Source organism: Diachasma alloeum, unplaced genomic scaffold (assembly GCF_001412515.2).
Source record: "Diachasma alloeum isolate Michigan unplaced genomic scaffold, Dall2.0 Dall_scaffold_01437, whole genome shotgun sequence".
NCBI lineage: Eukaryota > Metazoa > Arthropoda > Insecta > Hymenoptera > Braconidae > Diachasma > Diachasma alloeum.
In genome coordinates this window covers 1-17,537 of record NW_021681535.1, presented here as the reverse complement: position 1 = coordinate 17,537, position 17,537 = coordinate 1, and the positions used below count along the sequence as shown (strand labels likewise).

The 17,537-nt window shown below is 34.6% G+C and overlaps 3 protein-coding genes across 3 annotated transcripts; 1 reads left to right on the top strand and 2 right to left on the bottom strand.

The window, feature by feature from the left end:
- Window positions 1-2,323: 2,323 nt before the first annotated feature.
- On the bottom strand, window positions 2,324-7,688 carry LOC107046493 (synaptosomal-associated protein 29). Its single transcript, XM_015269116.2, has 2 exons — window positions 7,235-7,688; window positions 2,324-5,006 (listed from the first exon to the last, which is right to left on the bottom strand). The coding sequence occupies exons 1-2, from the start codon at window positions 7,508-7,510 to the stop codon at window positions 4,500-4,502; spliced, it is 783 nt and encodes a 260-aa protein (XP_015124602.1). The 5' UTR covers window positions 7,511-7,688; the 3' UTR covers window positions 2,324-4,499.
- Window positions 7,662-8,683, top strand: LOC107046495 (60S ribosomal protein L21). Its single transcript, XM_015269118.2, has 2 exons — window positions 7,662-7,771; window positions 8,139-8,683. Exon 2 carries the CDS (start codon window positions 8,153-8,155, stop codon window positions 8,630-8,632), a length of 480 nt encoding a protein of 159 aa, XP_015124604.1. The 5' UTR covers window positions 7,662-7,771; window positions 8,139-8,152; the 3' UTR covers window positions 8,633-8,683.
- Window positions 8,684-10,311: 1,628 nt separating this feature from the next.
- On the bottom strand, window positions 10,312-15,583 carry LOC107046492 (ubiquitin carboxyl-terminal hydrolase 46; the record flags this gene model as incomplete). Its single annotated transcript, XM_029126692.1, is given in 4 exon segments — window positions 10,312-10,714; window positions 12,760-12,903; window positions 12,975-13,405; window positions 15,286-15,583. Coding segments are annotated over 4 exon segments (984 nt in total), but the record flags the coding sequence as incomplete, so codon positions are not given.
- Between the last annotated feature and the right edge of the window lie 1,954 nt (window positions 15,584-17,537).

Sequence of the window (17,537 nt, the reverse complement as noted above, 5' to 3'; positions counted from 1 at the left end):
TACGCAAAATGGTACAATTGTCCTAATCAAGATTTGATCATAGTATATTGTGTTACTAGTGTGATAGTTTTCACCTTCACGGAGAGAAATGTTTGGTAAAAATTACGGAATTTACAGTTCGCTCACCAATTACGGAATCGATTCGGAAAATTTAAGTGACGGTATCGTCATTTTTTACTGGCGATTCGGATAAAAATTATGGAACGCTCTGGAAAAATTCCGTGACGGTTCCGTAAAATTTCCTACAATCATATTTCGCTCCGGAATTACGGAAAAGATACGTAATTTTCCTTGAATATTTCTCTCCGTGTTTTCGCACGCTCGTGTGACACCTTATTTTTTGTAATACCTGCAAAGTTCACTTTTCGAACGTGCATTGGAGGTATAGTATATTTCTAACCTAGGGAGGTAAAATAAAGGAGTCGTACCCACTTGCGGAATTACCACATGAGATGAAGGCGCGGGTGGTAAGCACATGGGTAAGAACATTTTTACATTAAAGACGGGAATTTATATAGCGTTCCACATCTTTGTGATGTCGTAGAATATGATTGGATGGGTATTGAATGAGGTAGGAGGGCAACCGGGATTATTCTCAATATGAGTAACAATTTATATTGAAAATGACTGTCCATGGAATAGAATCCACACGGAGACGCATCCGTGTGCACCAATCAGAGTCGAGCAATTGATTATGCGGATGCGTCTACGTGTGGATTCTGTTCCATGGACCACCCCTCAGAGTTTTCTATTTTACTTCCGGTGGTTAAAACCGCATTTTTCGCCTCGACGTAGACGCAAAGTCAAAAATGTGTACTTTGTAGTTTTCCACTGAGCTCAAATCTCGGGAGTGGGTAAACTTATAGTCAGCAGACAAAGAACTCGGTGAATTCAGAATTGTGGCTCAGTATAGGCGACTCACTTGGATAGTGAGTGTGAAACAGATCGTTGAAGTCAGTGTGCAAAGAACGAGAGAACTTCACACTTGTGAAAATTCCGTCTCAGTCGTATCGAAATATACTATTTCTTCAGGATGTCCGTAAACGATGTTTGACGGACACGAAGTCTCCGTAAAACGTTTTACGGGCAGTGTGTTGAAATAGTATTTTTTCGGGCTGCTGCGATGGGGTATTTTACTCATGTGGCATTGGCGTCTGAGCCGAAGCCGAGGACTGGTCAACCACATGAGTAAAAAAACCCCATCGCAGCAGCCCGGGACAAGATTTTTTTGTAGTAATTTTCAAGTTTTCGAGTTTGGGAAGTATGTAATACCAATTCCCAGACGAGAAATCGTGAGAAGCAGTACAAAAAAAGTATTACCTGACGAACGTGACTTAATCCGAGCCTTCGGCTCGGATTATCATCACATGAGTCAGCTAATACTTTTATCGCCTGATGACATAATGTACTATTATTCGCCATACTTCGCTTTCATCCATGATTTTACGTTCTCCAAGTATCTATTATCTAGTACTTTAGAGATGTTATGTAAAATAGTTTGACACACGAGTTGAACATAGACACAATAATGCAAAGTGGCTTTTAACGTGCCAGAGGTGTGTAGCGCTCGCCAAAAGCGAGTAGTAGACTCCCGTTAGAGACACACTACTTATAGTCGCATTTCCCCTCATATCGATTTTTCGGCCCGCGAGCGCTCCCCCCCACTCCATTATCTACGAAAGCCTTTAAACGAATGCTCCTGTTTTTCGTGGAGGAGTCATTGTTTTTGAATTCTCGGAAATTCGCAAAATAAAATACTGAAAATATGAATTTACGATGGGTAGACATTTAGTCTGCTCCTAATCGTTACGGAGAGAGGTTACACTTTTACTGTGGTAAAATAAGTTAAAATTTGATTAGTTAGTTGATCGAGTGAAAATTTAAATGAATTGAAAAATGGATCCACATGACAATAATTAATTATTAATAATAACTAATTAATTTTTATTTTTTTTGGTCATTATAATATCATAATTGTTATGATAATTATTATATTTTCATTTTTTCATTAATAAAATAAAATAAAAGTTCAGTATTTTTATTTTATCAATGTCGATTCTGAGAAATGACGCCCGGAGTAAGCGCGCGGTGTTGGAAGGTGAAAGTCGCATTCCCCGAATTCATTTCCCCAACAGCCCCTTGAGTGTGACTTTAACGGGAGTCTACTGTACTACCCCACCCCCCACACAGCTCAAGGCATACTTTTCCCACGAGTGTCCGACGCGATTTTTCATCACAATGCTTGTGAAGTGGGCTTTTCCGTAGGCCAAGCGTGCGTAAAATGTCACTTTACACACATGTAATGAAAGGTGAACTTTTCAAGCAGGTATTACAAAGAATTTTATTTCATGTCTATCTATTAAACTAATGAATAACATTTCAGGAAGTGCATAAGAAGAGCTACAAAATTCCATCGGACCATAACAATGACAATTCCTTGTGAAAAATCTCCATTTCTCGTAAAATCAGATGTAAAATCACTTTATTCTATAAACACTTACAAATGAATTACCTCAATAAAGTAATATTGGCAGTTTCATTGAGCCTTCAGCATTTGTGAATTCCCTCCCACATAAAACCTCAAACGCAATAATAAGAAAAAGCTTCGATACAATCCCCCAACTCATCCATCAATATCATAAATTCAAAATATCTAAATGCCCCAGTCAAATTCGGTTTAGCTCCGACAGCTTCGTAGATTGAAAAATTCATAAATTCCTCAATATCATAATTGTATACTAACAGCAAAAATGCTCCTAACGTTTCCCATTCATTTAAGTTAATAGATTCATTGAAACCATGGGATAGACATGTGTCATTACTCATTATTGATATTTCTCTCTTAATCATTTATTTGTTTTGTTTTTCATCTTTTAATGACGCAAAACAGAGATTCAATCAATTCCAGTTTAGGATAATGTTTTGGGAAATATCTCGGAAGTACCGAATGATAGTCCAATTTATATAGAGATTTTTTGTTACGATTAACTTTCCTCTAGAAAAAAAACAGGTCTGAGAAGATTAAAATTTTCGACTTTTATTATATATTAATAACTCATGGAGTCGTTGATGATTTTTTTTACTACTTTATTTTTATAAACACTATCTTTTAGCCCTTGGTAATCGTTCAGACCGGGCTTATTGTTAAATTGGGGTCTTATTGCAAATATTTCTTGAGCTTACATCCAGAGAAAATATTTCTCTAGCTTAATAAGACATCATGAATCTGAAAATTCTAGATATTAGTTAAGAGCCTCAAAAAAGTAGTAAAGCGGTCAATTCCGCAGAATTTAGAGGTGCAAAAAGGAATTGAAACGGACCAAAACCTTGAGAATCGTTCAAGTGCGTAAAATTTCTGATCAATTGAGCTGAAAAACAATTCACACATAGTTAATAGTAACGTGTTAATGTAAGGATTGGTTAATTTCTTTGAATATCGTTTCTAAATTTTCATTTAATGTCCATATTTAATGTAGTGTACCTGTATTGACAAAAAATTTTTTTTTAAATATTTAGACTCAAAGAAATTGCAAAAAATTGTTCAATTTCGGATACATTACCGGAAAATCGGCAATGCCAGTGATGAGAAAAAATATGGATAAATACTAAATTTGGATTTGGATTTTTAAAAATCTATGCCTGTTCTTATTCGTGCACAGATTAACTATGAGTAAGCAAGTTTTAAACTCAATCGATTAAAAATACAAACATTTGCACGATTTTCAAAGTTTTCCGCCGTGTCGAACACTTGCGCAACATGAAACCCTTTTCCGCTTTTTTGAGAGCCCTAACCATTCCGACAGATCACTCGATAGGGGATTCGAGTTGCTCACGCAATCGATTGCTAGTCGATCACAATTTGATTGATTGATCATCGATTAACCAACGATCTAACATCGATCGACCAACAATTGATCATCAGCCGTTGATCGACTAACCATCGACCAGTAATCGACCAATGATTACCGTCGATTACCTAACCCTCTACTAGTGATCAACCAACGATCGACCGACCATCGATCGACCAACGATCGCCCGACTATCGATCGACCATCCATCGACTAAGAATTAACCATCGGCTGTTGATCGACTAACCATCGACCAGCAATTGACCAATGATCAACCATCGATTACCTAATCCTCTACTAAAGATCAACCAACGTTCGACTGACCATCGACCGACCAACGATCGACTGACCATCCATCGACCATCCATCGACTAACAATTGACCATCGACCGTCGATCGACTAACCTTCGACCAGCGATCGACCAATCATCAACCATCGATTGACTAACCCTCTACTGGTGATCAACCGACGATCGACCGACCATCGACCAAGTGAACAAATCGACCTCCTGTTGAGTCACTATCGAGTAAAATCCAAAAACTTCCAAATTTCCCCTGAATATATAAAAATTCGTCTGTCCCGAAGTGAATTTGACCCATCTCGTGCCATCATTCGTTGCAGAACGAATGAAACCTCCAATTTTAAAAATTCTACTTCTTCAACAAGTGTCTCATATCTTTATTCTGTTTCCCAATCATGATGTCAGCCCTCTCCGTCTTATCAGCGACGTTATCAATCAATGTATTTTGGGAGTCAATCTCCTCAGTGAGACCAATGGCGAGACCTTTGAGGCGAGCTAGAGATCCCCCCATCTCCTCCAGATTCCTCTCGAGAACTTTGCTGACGTTGTCAGTCACTGGGTCATCTGGGCCATCGTCAAGCAGACCACGGTGATAGAGTGATGGATGATTAGCAGCCAAGTTTGATCTTGTCTGCTCGACAATGGGGGCCAGTCTGCTGCTCCCGGAGGGCTCAAATTCGTTTGCATTGGTGGTGGGTGCAGGTGGCTCCAGGGATTTTCCACTGAGATAATTTTTCAGACTGCCGAACACTGATTTTATCCCCTGAATGTGCTTCTGACTGAAGCGTAAAGTACTGTTTATGTCGTCCAGTCTTTTCTCGGTTCTCTCCAACTGCTCTCTTTGTCTCATAAGTTCCTGGAAGGAGAGTGTTCATTAGCTGATTGGGGGAATCACTTGACGAGAGACTTCTGCAAGGAGATGGTTGAATCAATTGTATTATTTTAAAATCTGATCAATACGGAATTTGCATGAATTTTTTTCAATCTTTTAATCTCAAGTTTGGAACCAGAATAATTCATTTTTCATTCATCAACGTTTGAAATATTGCTCAGTAATTAATAATTGATTGTTAAACGTTGAAGATTTCAAATGCTTTGAAATCGCTAATGAGGTCGCACAGACGGTCGAGCACTGGACTAATCACAGAATGGCTCAAGCCGACTATTGGATATGGGATATATAAATAATTATGAAATGCAGTGGATTAAACTTTAACTTCTTTTCATTATTAAAATCGCACGCGGAAGAAACGACTGCTCTCTACGGATCTCTCTAGGAGACTCAATGCTGGCCACAAAGACCAAAAGAATATTCGTTATAATGAAAGAACTCTCTGTTCTTTCTCTCTATGAAATCATTTTTTATGTTTATGTAAACTTTCAGGGGACGCTTTAGTGTCCTCCACGCCGATTCGTTTTTGTAACCGTCATTTCTTAGCTAAATGAATTCTATGAATTTGGCGCAATAATCCAATATCGATCTGCTCTCGTCTTTTTCGACCAATCAAGCGTTACCTGACCGTCTTCGTGACGTCAGTTGTTGCATTTTCGGATTTTTTGGATCATAATGGGTCGATATAAAACAAAAAATTCAAAACTTAAATTTAAACGATTGCAATGCTTCCATTCGGAACCATAAAGCATTTCACTAGAGAAAAAATAGCCAAAGTACTTAGATATCCTCAAATCCAATTTTCATTTACTTTTTGACTCACATCAAATAGTTTGTTGAATATAAATATTGTACTTCAATCCAAACATAAACTTTATGAGTTAGAAATGATATTATTGTTCAATTGACGAAGAGAACAAATTTATTAATATGGTGGCAGACAAAATGAACAATTAACTTTTTTCAAATGTTGATAAGTCAGAAATAAATTCGTCAATTGAGGTCAGCCTAGGCACATCACAAAGGGAAATAATTTTACTTTCTATAAAAAATAACCCATTCCATTAACAATTCAATGAGTCACGAACATTTAATAATTAAATGGGTGTTTTTCCAAGGTGAAAATTTTTTCCAAAGAATGAGCTGTAAATTATTGTAAAGTGTAATGTTCAAAAGTTTCCAGAGAAATGCATACCACGATGATTCACATTATAAGTGGAAGGAGGAATTATCGGAAATCAGTACAGGTAATTGTAATCAATTAAATTACTCTTCATTGATTTTTCGACGATGGTTATCATCTTTTGCTGATGATCATATTCCAAAACTGTTTACAATATCCTCTTGCATGCATTATCCGATTTGTTAAATCATTTTTTTTTCTTTTTTAATAATAAAAATCCATTTTTTCCAAGAAAAACAAGAGTTTTCATGATTATTTTTTTTTTTTATGACGACAAAAAAAACATACTTTACCATGAAATAAGTATTGAGTGAGCTACTAAAAAATTAATATCTCAACCATCAGTGAGTGTCATTAAACCAAATTTTGACACAGCTTTCTCAACAATATTCCCTACAACATGTATTTTTTGTAAATTTTTCAGGGTCAAACTCACATAACTGCAACGGTTTTTCTAATTGTTGATTTAAAAAGTTGCAACAATATTTACTTTTTCCGAGCGATATTCTTTTTAATAACTAACCATCCTTTCCGAGCAATAAAGCCCTTTTGAGTTTTCCACATAAAATGCGTAGTTATTGAAATATAAATGTTCACAAGTTTCCGGATTCCTTACTCAACTAAATTCACCGTTGAGATAGCGTGGATTGCCCTTTATCTGATTCTAATAGAGGATTTATTTGGAACTAATGAATTCTTAATATCATAGAATTGAAACGATTTCAATTATATTATTAAAACAAATAGAAAAATTCCGCATAAAGACTTGTTTGATTGACATGCGTCATTTCTCTGTGTGTACCGAGTGATTCAGAAGAAATTATCAAAAGACGTTTTCAATAAACTTTTCTCATCTTCAAAAAGAGTTCCTTCGCATTTTCTCCTAAAACAGCTCATTACCGAGATAATTCCACAATGAAAGAGCATTCTAGGCTCAACTGACCCTGATCGTTTGACCCGCTGATCCCCTTATGATTACCCCCTTGAATGGCTCAATGTCACGACAAACCTCAGCTGTAGCTGCTCCGATCTGCTCGGAATCCCTGAGCAATGATATGGACCTCTCGGAAGATTTAATCGTTCGATCCTCAATCGCCTTCCTTCTCTCTATCAACTGCTGATGTTGTCTGTCAATGTTATCATCAAAATTCGTGAAGTGATTGTTGTTTGGCATGTTGGGACGTGGGGGCCCACTGCGAAGGAAAGCCTCATCATCGACATCGTCCTCGAGCGAGAAGAAAGGGTTTTTAGGATCGTCTAAATAATCGTGACCCGACATTTTCATAGAAAATTATACAAAGCTGCAGAGATTCTAATTCTTCAACACCCTTTGTTCCTTTTTCTCGATTCAAGTATCTGTTGCACTATTTACGAACCACAAACCCTGTCAAATGAGTATAACCTCACAATGACATTTCCAAGGGGGCGTGTTTTAGAGTGGGAGAGGGCGCAAACACAGATTTTCTGCAGCTGTGCTGCCACTCACGTCACACAGCGGAACCTCTCTTTTTCTCTTTTCTTTCCCGTACGCGACATTTGGCGTAAGGTAAGCTCACCTCATATTATACAACTCAATTTTAATAAATAAACCTTCAGCAATCACCGATTTCCCTACCCGCAATAAAATCTACATACCTAATTGACAATTCTTGTCAATAAATCGACAGTGAATGCTCAGTTCTAAGTTCTAAATTCATTACAAAACATTGGGAACCTGCCACGTGCATTTGACAAAATATTTCTTTGATAATTGTTGTTTAATGGTCGATTCACCTTATAAAAATTCTAATTATTCGTTCAATTTATTTATTTATACTTGAGAAAGTGAGTTAAACCCCCATATCAGTGCAAAGTTGATGTTAAGAATGATAAATAGAAACCTAACCTAAAAAAATTTGTTTCACTCTCCACAGACAGCCCAATCGTCATGACGAATTCAAAGGGTTACCGTCGTGGTACACGAGACTTGTTCTCTCGTAAATTCAGGAATCATGGGACAATTCCCCTCTCCACGTACATGAAAGTGTACAAAGTCGGTGACATTGTGGACATTAAGGGTAATGGAGCTGTGCAGAAGGGTATGCCATACAAAGTGTACCATGGTAAGACTGGACGTGTTTTCAATGTGACACCCCATGCACTTGGAGTAATCGTCAACAAGCGTGTGCGTGGACGCATCATCGCCAAGAGGATAAACGTGAGGATCGAGCACTTGACCCACTCCAAGTGTCGTGAGGATTTCCTCAAGAGGGTCAAGCAGAATGAGAAGCTGAGGAAGGAGGCCAAGGAGAAGAACATCTCTGTGCAGCTCAAGAGACAGCCCAAACAACCGTCCAAGGCGCATATTGTCTCAGGACGCGAGGCACCTATCCTCCTGGCTCCAGTGCCCTACGAGTTCATTGCTTAATTCTCTTAAGATTAATTAAAAAAAGAATAAACTGTTTTTTTCGAGGAAAAATTCTCATGCGTTCGGTTTTATTTATCATTCCCAGCAGAAGTTTTTTGGTATCCTAGTTTTTCGATAAAAGCAATTTAATTGTTCGTGTACAGCATATTTGAGGCTTTTTTATAATTATTAAATTAGATTAACTTATTGAATTAATTGAGTCAAACATACTACTTTTGTTAGTTAGGGATTTATCTTGAAAACAGATTTGAAGGTAAAATATCAAAAGATCTTTTTTGCTGATGAAGTTTCTATAAAAAGTAACTAATGGTATTTCCTCTTGGAATTCTTTTCTTCAAAAATGACTCATTAGTTAACTATCATATCTCATTTTAAACTCTAGAATTTTGCATCAAAAGAATATGTTTTTTTTTTGGGAGAATTTTTATGAGTTGGGTTCCATCTATCAATCTTAGTAGAGGGTTTTTTGGTATCTTAGTTTTTCGAGAAGCAATGTAATTGTTTATTTATAACATGTTTAGAGAATTTTTGTGATTAATTGATTGAGTTAATTGAGTCAAACATTCAAATTTTGTAAATTTGGGTTTTGTCTTGATGAAGCAGAATTTGAGGGGAAAGTATCAAAAGATCTTTTTTGTAGATGAAGAAGTTTCTATAAAAAATGATTAATGGTATTGCCTCTCGGAATTATCTTCAAAGATGATTCCCCAATTAATGAGTTTATTGCTGAATTCTCTTAAGGTTAATTAAAAAAAGAATAAACTGTTTCTTAGGGAGAATTTTAATGGGTTGGGTTTCATCTATCAATCTCAGTAGAGGATTTTTCTTTCGGATTCGTCGATATTGGTATTCCAGTTCCTTGGGAGGCAACGTAATGATTTTTTATGGTGAATTGATAGAGTTAATTGAGTCAAACGTTAAAATTATTGTGAATTAGAGATGTATCTTGGTGAGAGTGGCTTGACGGTAAAATAAGTGGACAATTGCATTTTAAAAATAAGTTAATATAGTTAGTGTAGCTAATACATTAGCAATTTGCCTTCGAATGGGTCCACTTTTTAAAATTGTTTTTTCACTATTCTCTCCTATTTTTTCATATTATAGTACTATCATCAATTGAAATGCCATCAAAATTAGCATTGATTAGCTGTTGATTTCAATGTCAGAGTATTATATTTCGGCAAAGTAAAATTAGTAATCTAGTTCCTTGGGGAAGCAGCACAATCTTTAATATTGAATTGGTAAAATAAATTGGGTCAAACGTCAAAATTGTGTGGATTATGGAATTATTTCGGTAACATAATTTTATTATTAACTCAATACTCCCAATAATAGAAAAAGTTGATAAAAAAATTTTTTTTTTGCTTGAATTGCGTCAAATAGTCGGTTTTCGGCTGTTTCATGTTGCCCCACTGTTTTATTTTGCCCCAATCTACCCTATATAATTGGCCAAGGATTGACAAGGAAAGTCAGAACAGAATGTAAAAAAATGAGTTTCGACAGTAGAAAAATGTTCTACAAAATCAGCCAGATATTTTTATGGTTACAGTTCTCTATTAATTTTTCATCTTGGGTTTTATGAATTTAAATGAGCACAAAATTTTTCCTTCACCAATACCGCTGGAGATTTTCTTTTATTTCCTTTTAAATTCCACATCTCTTCATACAAACATTGTAAATTCATAACTATTGGCATTTAATTTCTCTCGAATTCAACTTCACAATTATCCACTACGTAATTAATGCAAAACCATCTGGTTTTTATTCTTTCAATTCAATACGGACTAGTTCAGGGAGACAATCAAAATAAATAAAAGAAACATTTCATTCGTTTTCTCATGAGAAAATAGAGTATGAAAGAACAAAAACGAGGAAGCCTGTTTTAATCTCTCACTTATTCTCTTAATCGTAATAATTGTCACATTAGTGTTTCCCTTTCTTTATTAATTGAATTTTATTTTTGCACGTTTTTCATTGATTGCAATCTCGTGATTGGTAGAAGAGAATGTAACCAGTCTCGGAGGTCTTGTGGATATCTGAAGTGAGACCGTAAAAATCAGCTATGTTCGATGCATCAATTTTCTGAAAAAAGAAAAAAATCGATTAGTTATTCCCAATATCAATGGCATTTAATATTATATTTCAATCCAATCTCATATTTTGTAATGCATGCATGAAACAATTTCACAGAAGAAGCCAGCACATTCGCTACAAAATTGTACTGAACATCTGTTGGAAATGATTTTTCATGGAAATAAACAATAGATTCGAATCTTTCTACGTCCCCAATTATGCGTTTACAACGTCTTCTGTTAAGGATATCCAAGTACTTTGGCTATTTTTTCTCCAGTGAAATCCTTTTCTACTCTTGTAGTAGAACATCAGAGCTTTCATTTGAGCCAAAGTTTTCGGACATTCTACAATGATTTTATCATTTAAACTTTGCAGATCTGAATTTGAATCTTAATATTGAACCGTTAGAAAACATTTTAAAACTCTGAAAAAATCTTAGTAAGTTTACTTTCGGAGGAAGATTGATGAAAAGTGCAATTTCTGAAAATTGCGAGCATTTTCTATAAAGAATTTAAGGTAAATGTACCTATGCCCGTCTTTGTCCCTACGCTCGTTCAGATCCTGCCAGCATTCAACATTTCAATCATTTTGATAGTCCCAAGAGTCTATTGAGAGTGAAGCACGATTGGAGTTATTATTTTGGTCAATAAGAAAAGTTATAGACACCAATGTGATTTATTGAATAATAAGAGAGAAAAATCACATTCACATCAACTCATGCTACGACAGAGTTAATTCTTAAGCCACAAGTTAAGAAACTCACAATTTTAAAACGTTGAGGTCTCCGTTACAATAGTAAAATGGAATTAAATATCCCTTGGCTAAGGTTTCGAATAGTTGAAAATTTAATAAAAATGCATAAAATATAGTAATACCCGGATATTTCACTGAAATATCGCCAATTAAAAGAATAGGTACAATAAAAATGGCATTGATCCTACGCTCGTTTTGCACCCAACTGTCAACTGGTAACGGACTAAACGGATGAAAAAATCATTTAAAAGGTTGGACTGTCCAATGGAAATATAATTTTGTGCATCGAGATATTTTTTAATGTTGTTTTATCATAAAATAGGATTCTCACGATGCAATTAGTTCGGATATAACCTTTCCATATCACTCAAATCACGAGACGAGGATAGGGACATGTGTCAAACGAGCATGAGGACAAATGAACGAGCGTAGGGACATGGGACTTTTCACATTCATGGACGATTATTTATTAAAAAATAGTAATTATCATAATTAATATAGATAAATTCCAATTCTGAAGGTTTACCCTCTGATATGTAATTTAAATCATCGCATCTTCACGCTCATTTCGATAGAAATATTGGACTAATGATGTGTTCACCTTAGCTAGACGAGCGTAGGTTCATTTACCTTATGAACAATCGATTTTCCACCATAAATATCGTTTGTTCGGAATCGTAACAAATTTTTTCATGTTCCGAATTTGACCAGAAATTGATTTCATGCCTAAAAAAATAATAGTCCTTTTCTTGGCGCGATTTTTTTCCAATTTATCTGGGTATGTTTCTTCGAAACGAATTTTTTTGTTTCGGATTTTGACATGTTTTTTGGGGACTGAAATAACCTCCAACCCACCCTGCCTGATAGAGTTCAATTGCTTTTTTTCAAAATTTCAATTCCTAAGAAATTCGTCGAAATTGAAAGCAAAAAAAAGTCGTTTCAAACAAACACACCCGGATAAGTTAGAAAAAAAAAACATGTCCAGAAAAGCGCTATAATATTTCCGAAAGTTTAAACAATTTCAATTACTTGTTTATAAAGAACGAATTTTTAAAAAAATAATTCTGCGCGACGCAATTTTAATAACGCTGAATATTCATGATTTTTTTCAAACGTTTATCACGAAATTTAATTGACAAATTTGATGATTGAAAATGGTTTAATCTAGAGTTTATTCTGTACCGAATTGTAAAAGATACTTGGATATCCTTAATTTTATACTCTATCCAATGGATGTGCAAAGATAATTCTGCAACTAAATTTCCCCACTGATTAATATTTAACTTCAATCAATGACTTACATCCACTGCGTCATCATCAAACAATAGCCAAAACCCATGGCTTTTAACAATGGAAATATAATGTCCACGATTAGGCCCACTCCCGCAATGAATAACAACAGCTACCAAGTCGTAGAGACGATCCGGATTAACGGCGTCATCGCTCTGAAATTAAATCTATAATTAGAAAAAAGTAAAATGCAAACGAATTAATCAAGAACAGCAGATGAACTCACAGTATTGAAAAGCCTCAACTCGAGTGGAAAAACCACTCTGTGTGACACTTTAATGTGTCGATTGTACTGCTCAACATACTTGAATCTCTTCAAGTGTAACGCAAGTATCATTGGCAATTTCTTCAGCCTCATACGCTTCTGGGCCTCCTGATAACTACTGCAGTGATCGCACTTGAATTTATTATCACTACAGAGTGTTTCAGTATTCGAGAAACATTTGAGGCAGTAGGTGATGGATGTATTCTGATCGACATCTACTTGTAGATCAAAAAAATCCTCGTCTTTACTGGACACAGTCTCACAATTAAGGCAACGTGTCTCTGACGTTAAAATACCCTGAAATATCTCGTGCACCCAAGTTGGCTCCGGTGGTGTTCCTGAGTCTCCTGTTCCGCCTTTTCCAGGTCCTGTTTTGCTTTGATTCCTTTCGGCTGCAATTGGAGGAGAGTGACGGAATTTTCATTTGCTGTATTATTAAAATTACGAAGAGAAAAATAAGTTTCGATTTTCAGGAACATGTCACTGATTTTCAGGAAGATGACACTGATTTCCTGGGACATGTCCCTGATTTTCGGAAATCTATCATCTATTATTGGTGAAATTCAGGGGTGGCCAATAATATTAGATTTTGACAATATTAAAAAGGATTATCTCCTTATATTGTTCAAAGTTTAACTATATTTAACAAATTTAAAATATTATAAAATTTGTTAGCTAAATTTTCCGATTGATGGTGGATAAAATATTTGATAATATTGAAATGTAATTTTGAGTTAACAACCTAATTCTAAATTCAAGTAGTTGATTTTCGATTATCCAAATAATCGTCAATCTTCCTACGTAAATTATTGGTTAATAAAATATTTCGAAATTTGAATGTACAAATTGATGGTTACTTCAAGGTCCGGGTGTACTATCTTTCGAACGTTATCTCAATGTTTTTTTTCATCTTTCATCATCTGAAATTGTCAATTAAGTCCTACATCATGCAGAAGTTTTGAAAAATTCTGAATGAATACTAAAAAAAGAAGTAGAAAAAATTCTTAATTTTTTCAAAGAGTATTTTTAATTTATATTCAGAATAAGTTGAATAACAAGAAATTGAAAAATGTATCTGATTTACGGTGACAAATGGCGGCCTGTCACCCAATATCATGCAGGGGGAAGACTGATTTCGTAAATATTTTCCCACACTGCACAGACATTTATTACGGAAAAGGCTCTTTGAAAAAAGTTGTAATATTTTGGAGAATTTTTTAATCACTCTTTTATCACATAAAAATGGCAGATGACTACATAACACTGTTTTGAAAATTGAGATACCTAGCTGTCACTTCCCATGAGGAGTTAGGGTTTTGTTATCCACCATGGAATGACAGCTAATAGATAATTTGTCACAGCGAAACAGATATTTGTAATTTCCAATTTTTTCAACTCATTCTGAATCTCAATCAAAAACGCTCTTTGAAAAAGATCAGAATTTTATCTATTTTTTTTATCATTCTATCATAATTTTTGGGAATTTCTACATGATGTACCACTCAATTGACAATTGTGGATTACCAAAGATAAAAAAATCCAGATAACATTCGAAAGATAGTACACCCTGGCCTTAATATTTAAAATTTTAAGATTTATGTGAAAAATTGACAACTTCACAATTTAACGGTAATTATGATTGATGAATATGCTTATCACTGGTGACATTGCACACTTAGGGGAGAGTGGGGCAAAATGAAACAGTCGAAAAACGACTGTTTGATGCAATTCAACCATGAAAATTGTTTATCAACAATTTTTTTATTAACTGTTGTTTATTATCTTTTTTTTTATTATTGAGAGTACTCATGAGAATAATAATTTTCCATTCAGTAGAATGAAAAGAAAATGAAATAGCAAAATCCAAAGTTCAGAGGAAGGCCCAGGGGGAGACCCAGAGAGCGAAAAAGGAAAATGTGATGCTGAATTTCAATCGAATGGAAAAAGAACAGTGTAATCGCCCTAATTTAATCAATTGAATTGTAGACGAAATATTCCATATTACCTGAAAAGAGAACTGTGGATAAAATGAGTGAAAATTATTAATATTATTGTCTCGATATAAGAAATATAATTGTTTTCAAACCGATATTTCTTGAGATAATTAGATAATCAACAAAGATGTTTCCAATAAATCATCAAAGATCCTTCAGATAGGAAATTGTCAACATTTTTACTTGAAAGCACCCGAAAAAGAATGCATAATTAAAAAATAATTGCCCATTCCACGTAAAGGTTTTAGCGACCTTAGTAAATGAAATTTCCAATTTACCCAAAATAATTTCGTTAATATGATTGATGAGGAAGTTCAGGAATTCATGTGCATCCTGCTGCATGTAATTATCAAACTCCTCCTTCTCTTTTCTTAGTCTTGCAATGAACTTTTTTGGGGCGATGGAACCAACTTTTTTCTTCTGAGTTGCAATACTGTAAAATAAATCTGCCAGACATGTCAGCAGAGTCTCTTTGGTTCTTTTGTTCCTCGCTTTGTACTCCAACACCTTCTCTCGAAACGGCCGGCAGAAATACAGGGCTTGGAGCACGGAATTACTGTAGCAGGTATTTCCAAACTGTAAATAAACCATCGAATCAACAATTAGTCTATTTTTATGCAATTCTTGATCACTAATGAAGAAATTCTCAATTTTATGGAAATTTTTTTTCTACATTCTAGACTATTTCTAAGTTTTGACGCAGGTGCTCTGAAAAATGTCGAATAATTTGACGAAAGAAATACACAAAAAGCCCGATTATTCTCTAAATATCTCTCGAGCCCTTGAAATTCTCCATAAAAAAGGTCTGTTGGTATATTTTCTTAAACCTCTTCGTTTTATAAAAATTCACGAGAGAATCCACGATAATTACAGGAGAAACTACATAATCAATTTCTTTAGAGAAAGCAACAAAAAAATAAATCATGTGCACATTTTTTAAACACCTTAAAATAGATTCACCGGAATCTGTCAGAAAACTCTTGTTAAAATTCCCTGAACCCCTGCACTCCAAAAATATCTCTAAAAACTTTAAATCACTTTCCATTTAGTTTCTCTTCTCAATAACTAATTGAATAATTTAAAAACATCAAATCATCAAAAGTGATAAGTATCTATAATAAACAAATAAACTTTTCATTCCATAAAAATATTCATTTCATATTCTAGATGATTTCTACGGTTTCGAGGAATTATTATACAAATCTCCCATAACTCCTTAGAGGAAATGGGAAAAAAGAAGTTCTAAGATTTCCATAACACAAAATCTCTTCATAAATTTCTCTAAACATCTTCGTTCTAGCGATGTTTACAAGAAAATCTACATCATCAACCCTTCTATGAAAATAACAAAAAATGAACGAAGAAATAATGAGTACATTGATGGTCAAAACTGAAAACGAAGAGATCCACAGAAATTCGCCTGGAAACCCTTCATAATTTCCTTAAACAGTTTAACTCCTAGAATATCTCCAAGTAATCTCAGAAATGACTCCAAATCAGTTTCTAAACCCACTCAATCTCTCTTCTCACCAATCACATGAATCACTAAAAAAACCTACAGTAACTAATCCAAAATAATGCTCATCCGGGGGGAATTGAGCACTTCTAATATTGCGTTCTAGTTGCGATAATTTTTAAAAGGACTATTTTTCGCATGATTTTTTCTCAGAAATCCAATTCTGTAGGTCAAAATCATCTCCGACTATTCAAAATGAGTCATTTTTACTTTTTGTAATCAGAAATTCGATTCAAAAAATCTCCAACGAATAAATTTTTTAAATAATTCTTTGAATATGATCACTAATTTTCGCCCCTTAATTATGCAAAAGGGGGGAGATGATGAATTTTAAAATTTATTCGTCAATTAAATTTTTTATTAACTCTCTAGAGAAAACAAATTCTTGTTCAAATATCACGTATAAAATTTATTTATGAATGTTAACTCCATTTCTAATGGTGTTCATGCATCTATTTAGTCTTTTGTTACTCTATAATTGAAGGGTCTCTCTCAGTATGATAAAATGCGAATTGGTGTAGTTTTTCCGAAATTATTTTATTCATTTTCGATTCTTTTTGTGGAAATCCACTCATTCTAATTTCTGTTCATACGAAATTTTTGAGAATCAATTCAACCCATTGAANAAATTGAGCAATGAGAAAATGTCAAATTTCAATTTGTCGGGTGTGACGAAATCTAATCGTGATGGTGGCTGAATATGTAAATAAATAAATTAGGGGTTGATTTCTTCCAAATTTAACTATGGAAAACCATCGACACGGCATATCTCACTTCGGAATTATTTTATTGGAAAAGAAACATGGTCACGCTTTTCATTCTACGAAATTTCGACGTGATTTTTGTCCTTTTTTTTCTGGTCCTATCGGTTAACGTTACATCTGCTGTAGAACACTAAATCTTTGGCAAGCTCCATTATTCATCAAAATGATTCGATCGAAAAAAGAAGAAGCATCACGTTTGAGGAAATTATAAATCTTCTCGTGATGTTTCTTGTTTTTTGTAATAAATGTT

Coding starts and splice junctions, on each gene's coding strand:
- LOC107046493 (XM_015269116.2), bottom strand. CDS start 7,510: ATGAAAATGTCGGGTCACGATTATTTAGACGATCCTAAAAACCCTTTC. Junction 5,007..7,234: donor TCGGAGCAGCTACAGCTGAG/GTTTGTCGTGAC, acceptor CTCTCCTTCCAG/GAACTTATGAGACAAAGAGA.
- LOC107046495 (XM_015269118.2), top strand. CDS start 8,153: ATGACGAATTCAAAGGGTTACCGTCGTGGTACACGAGACTTGTTCTCT.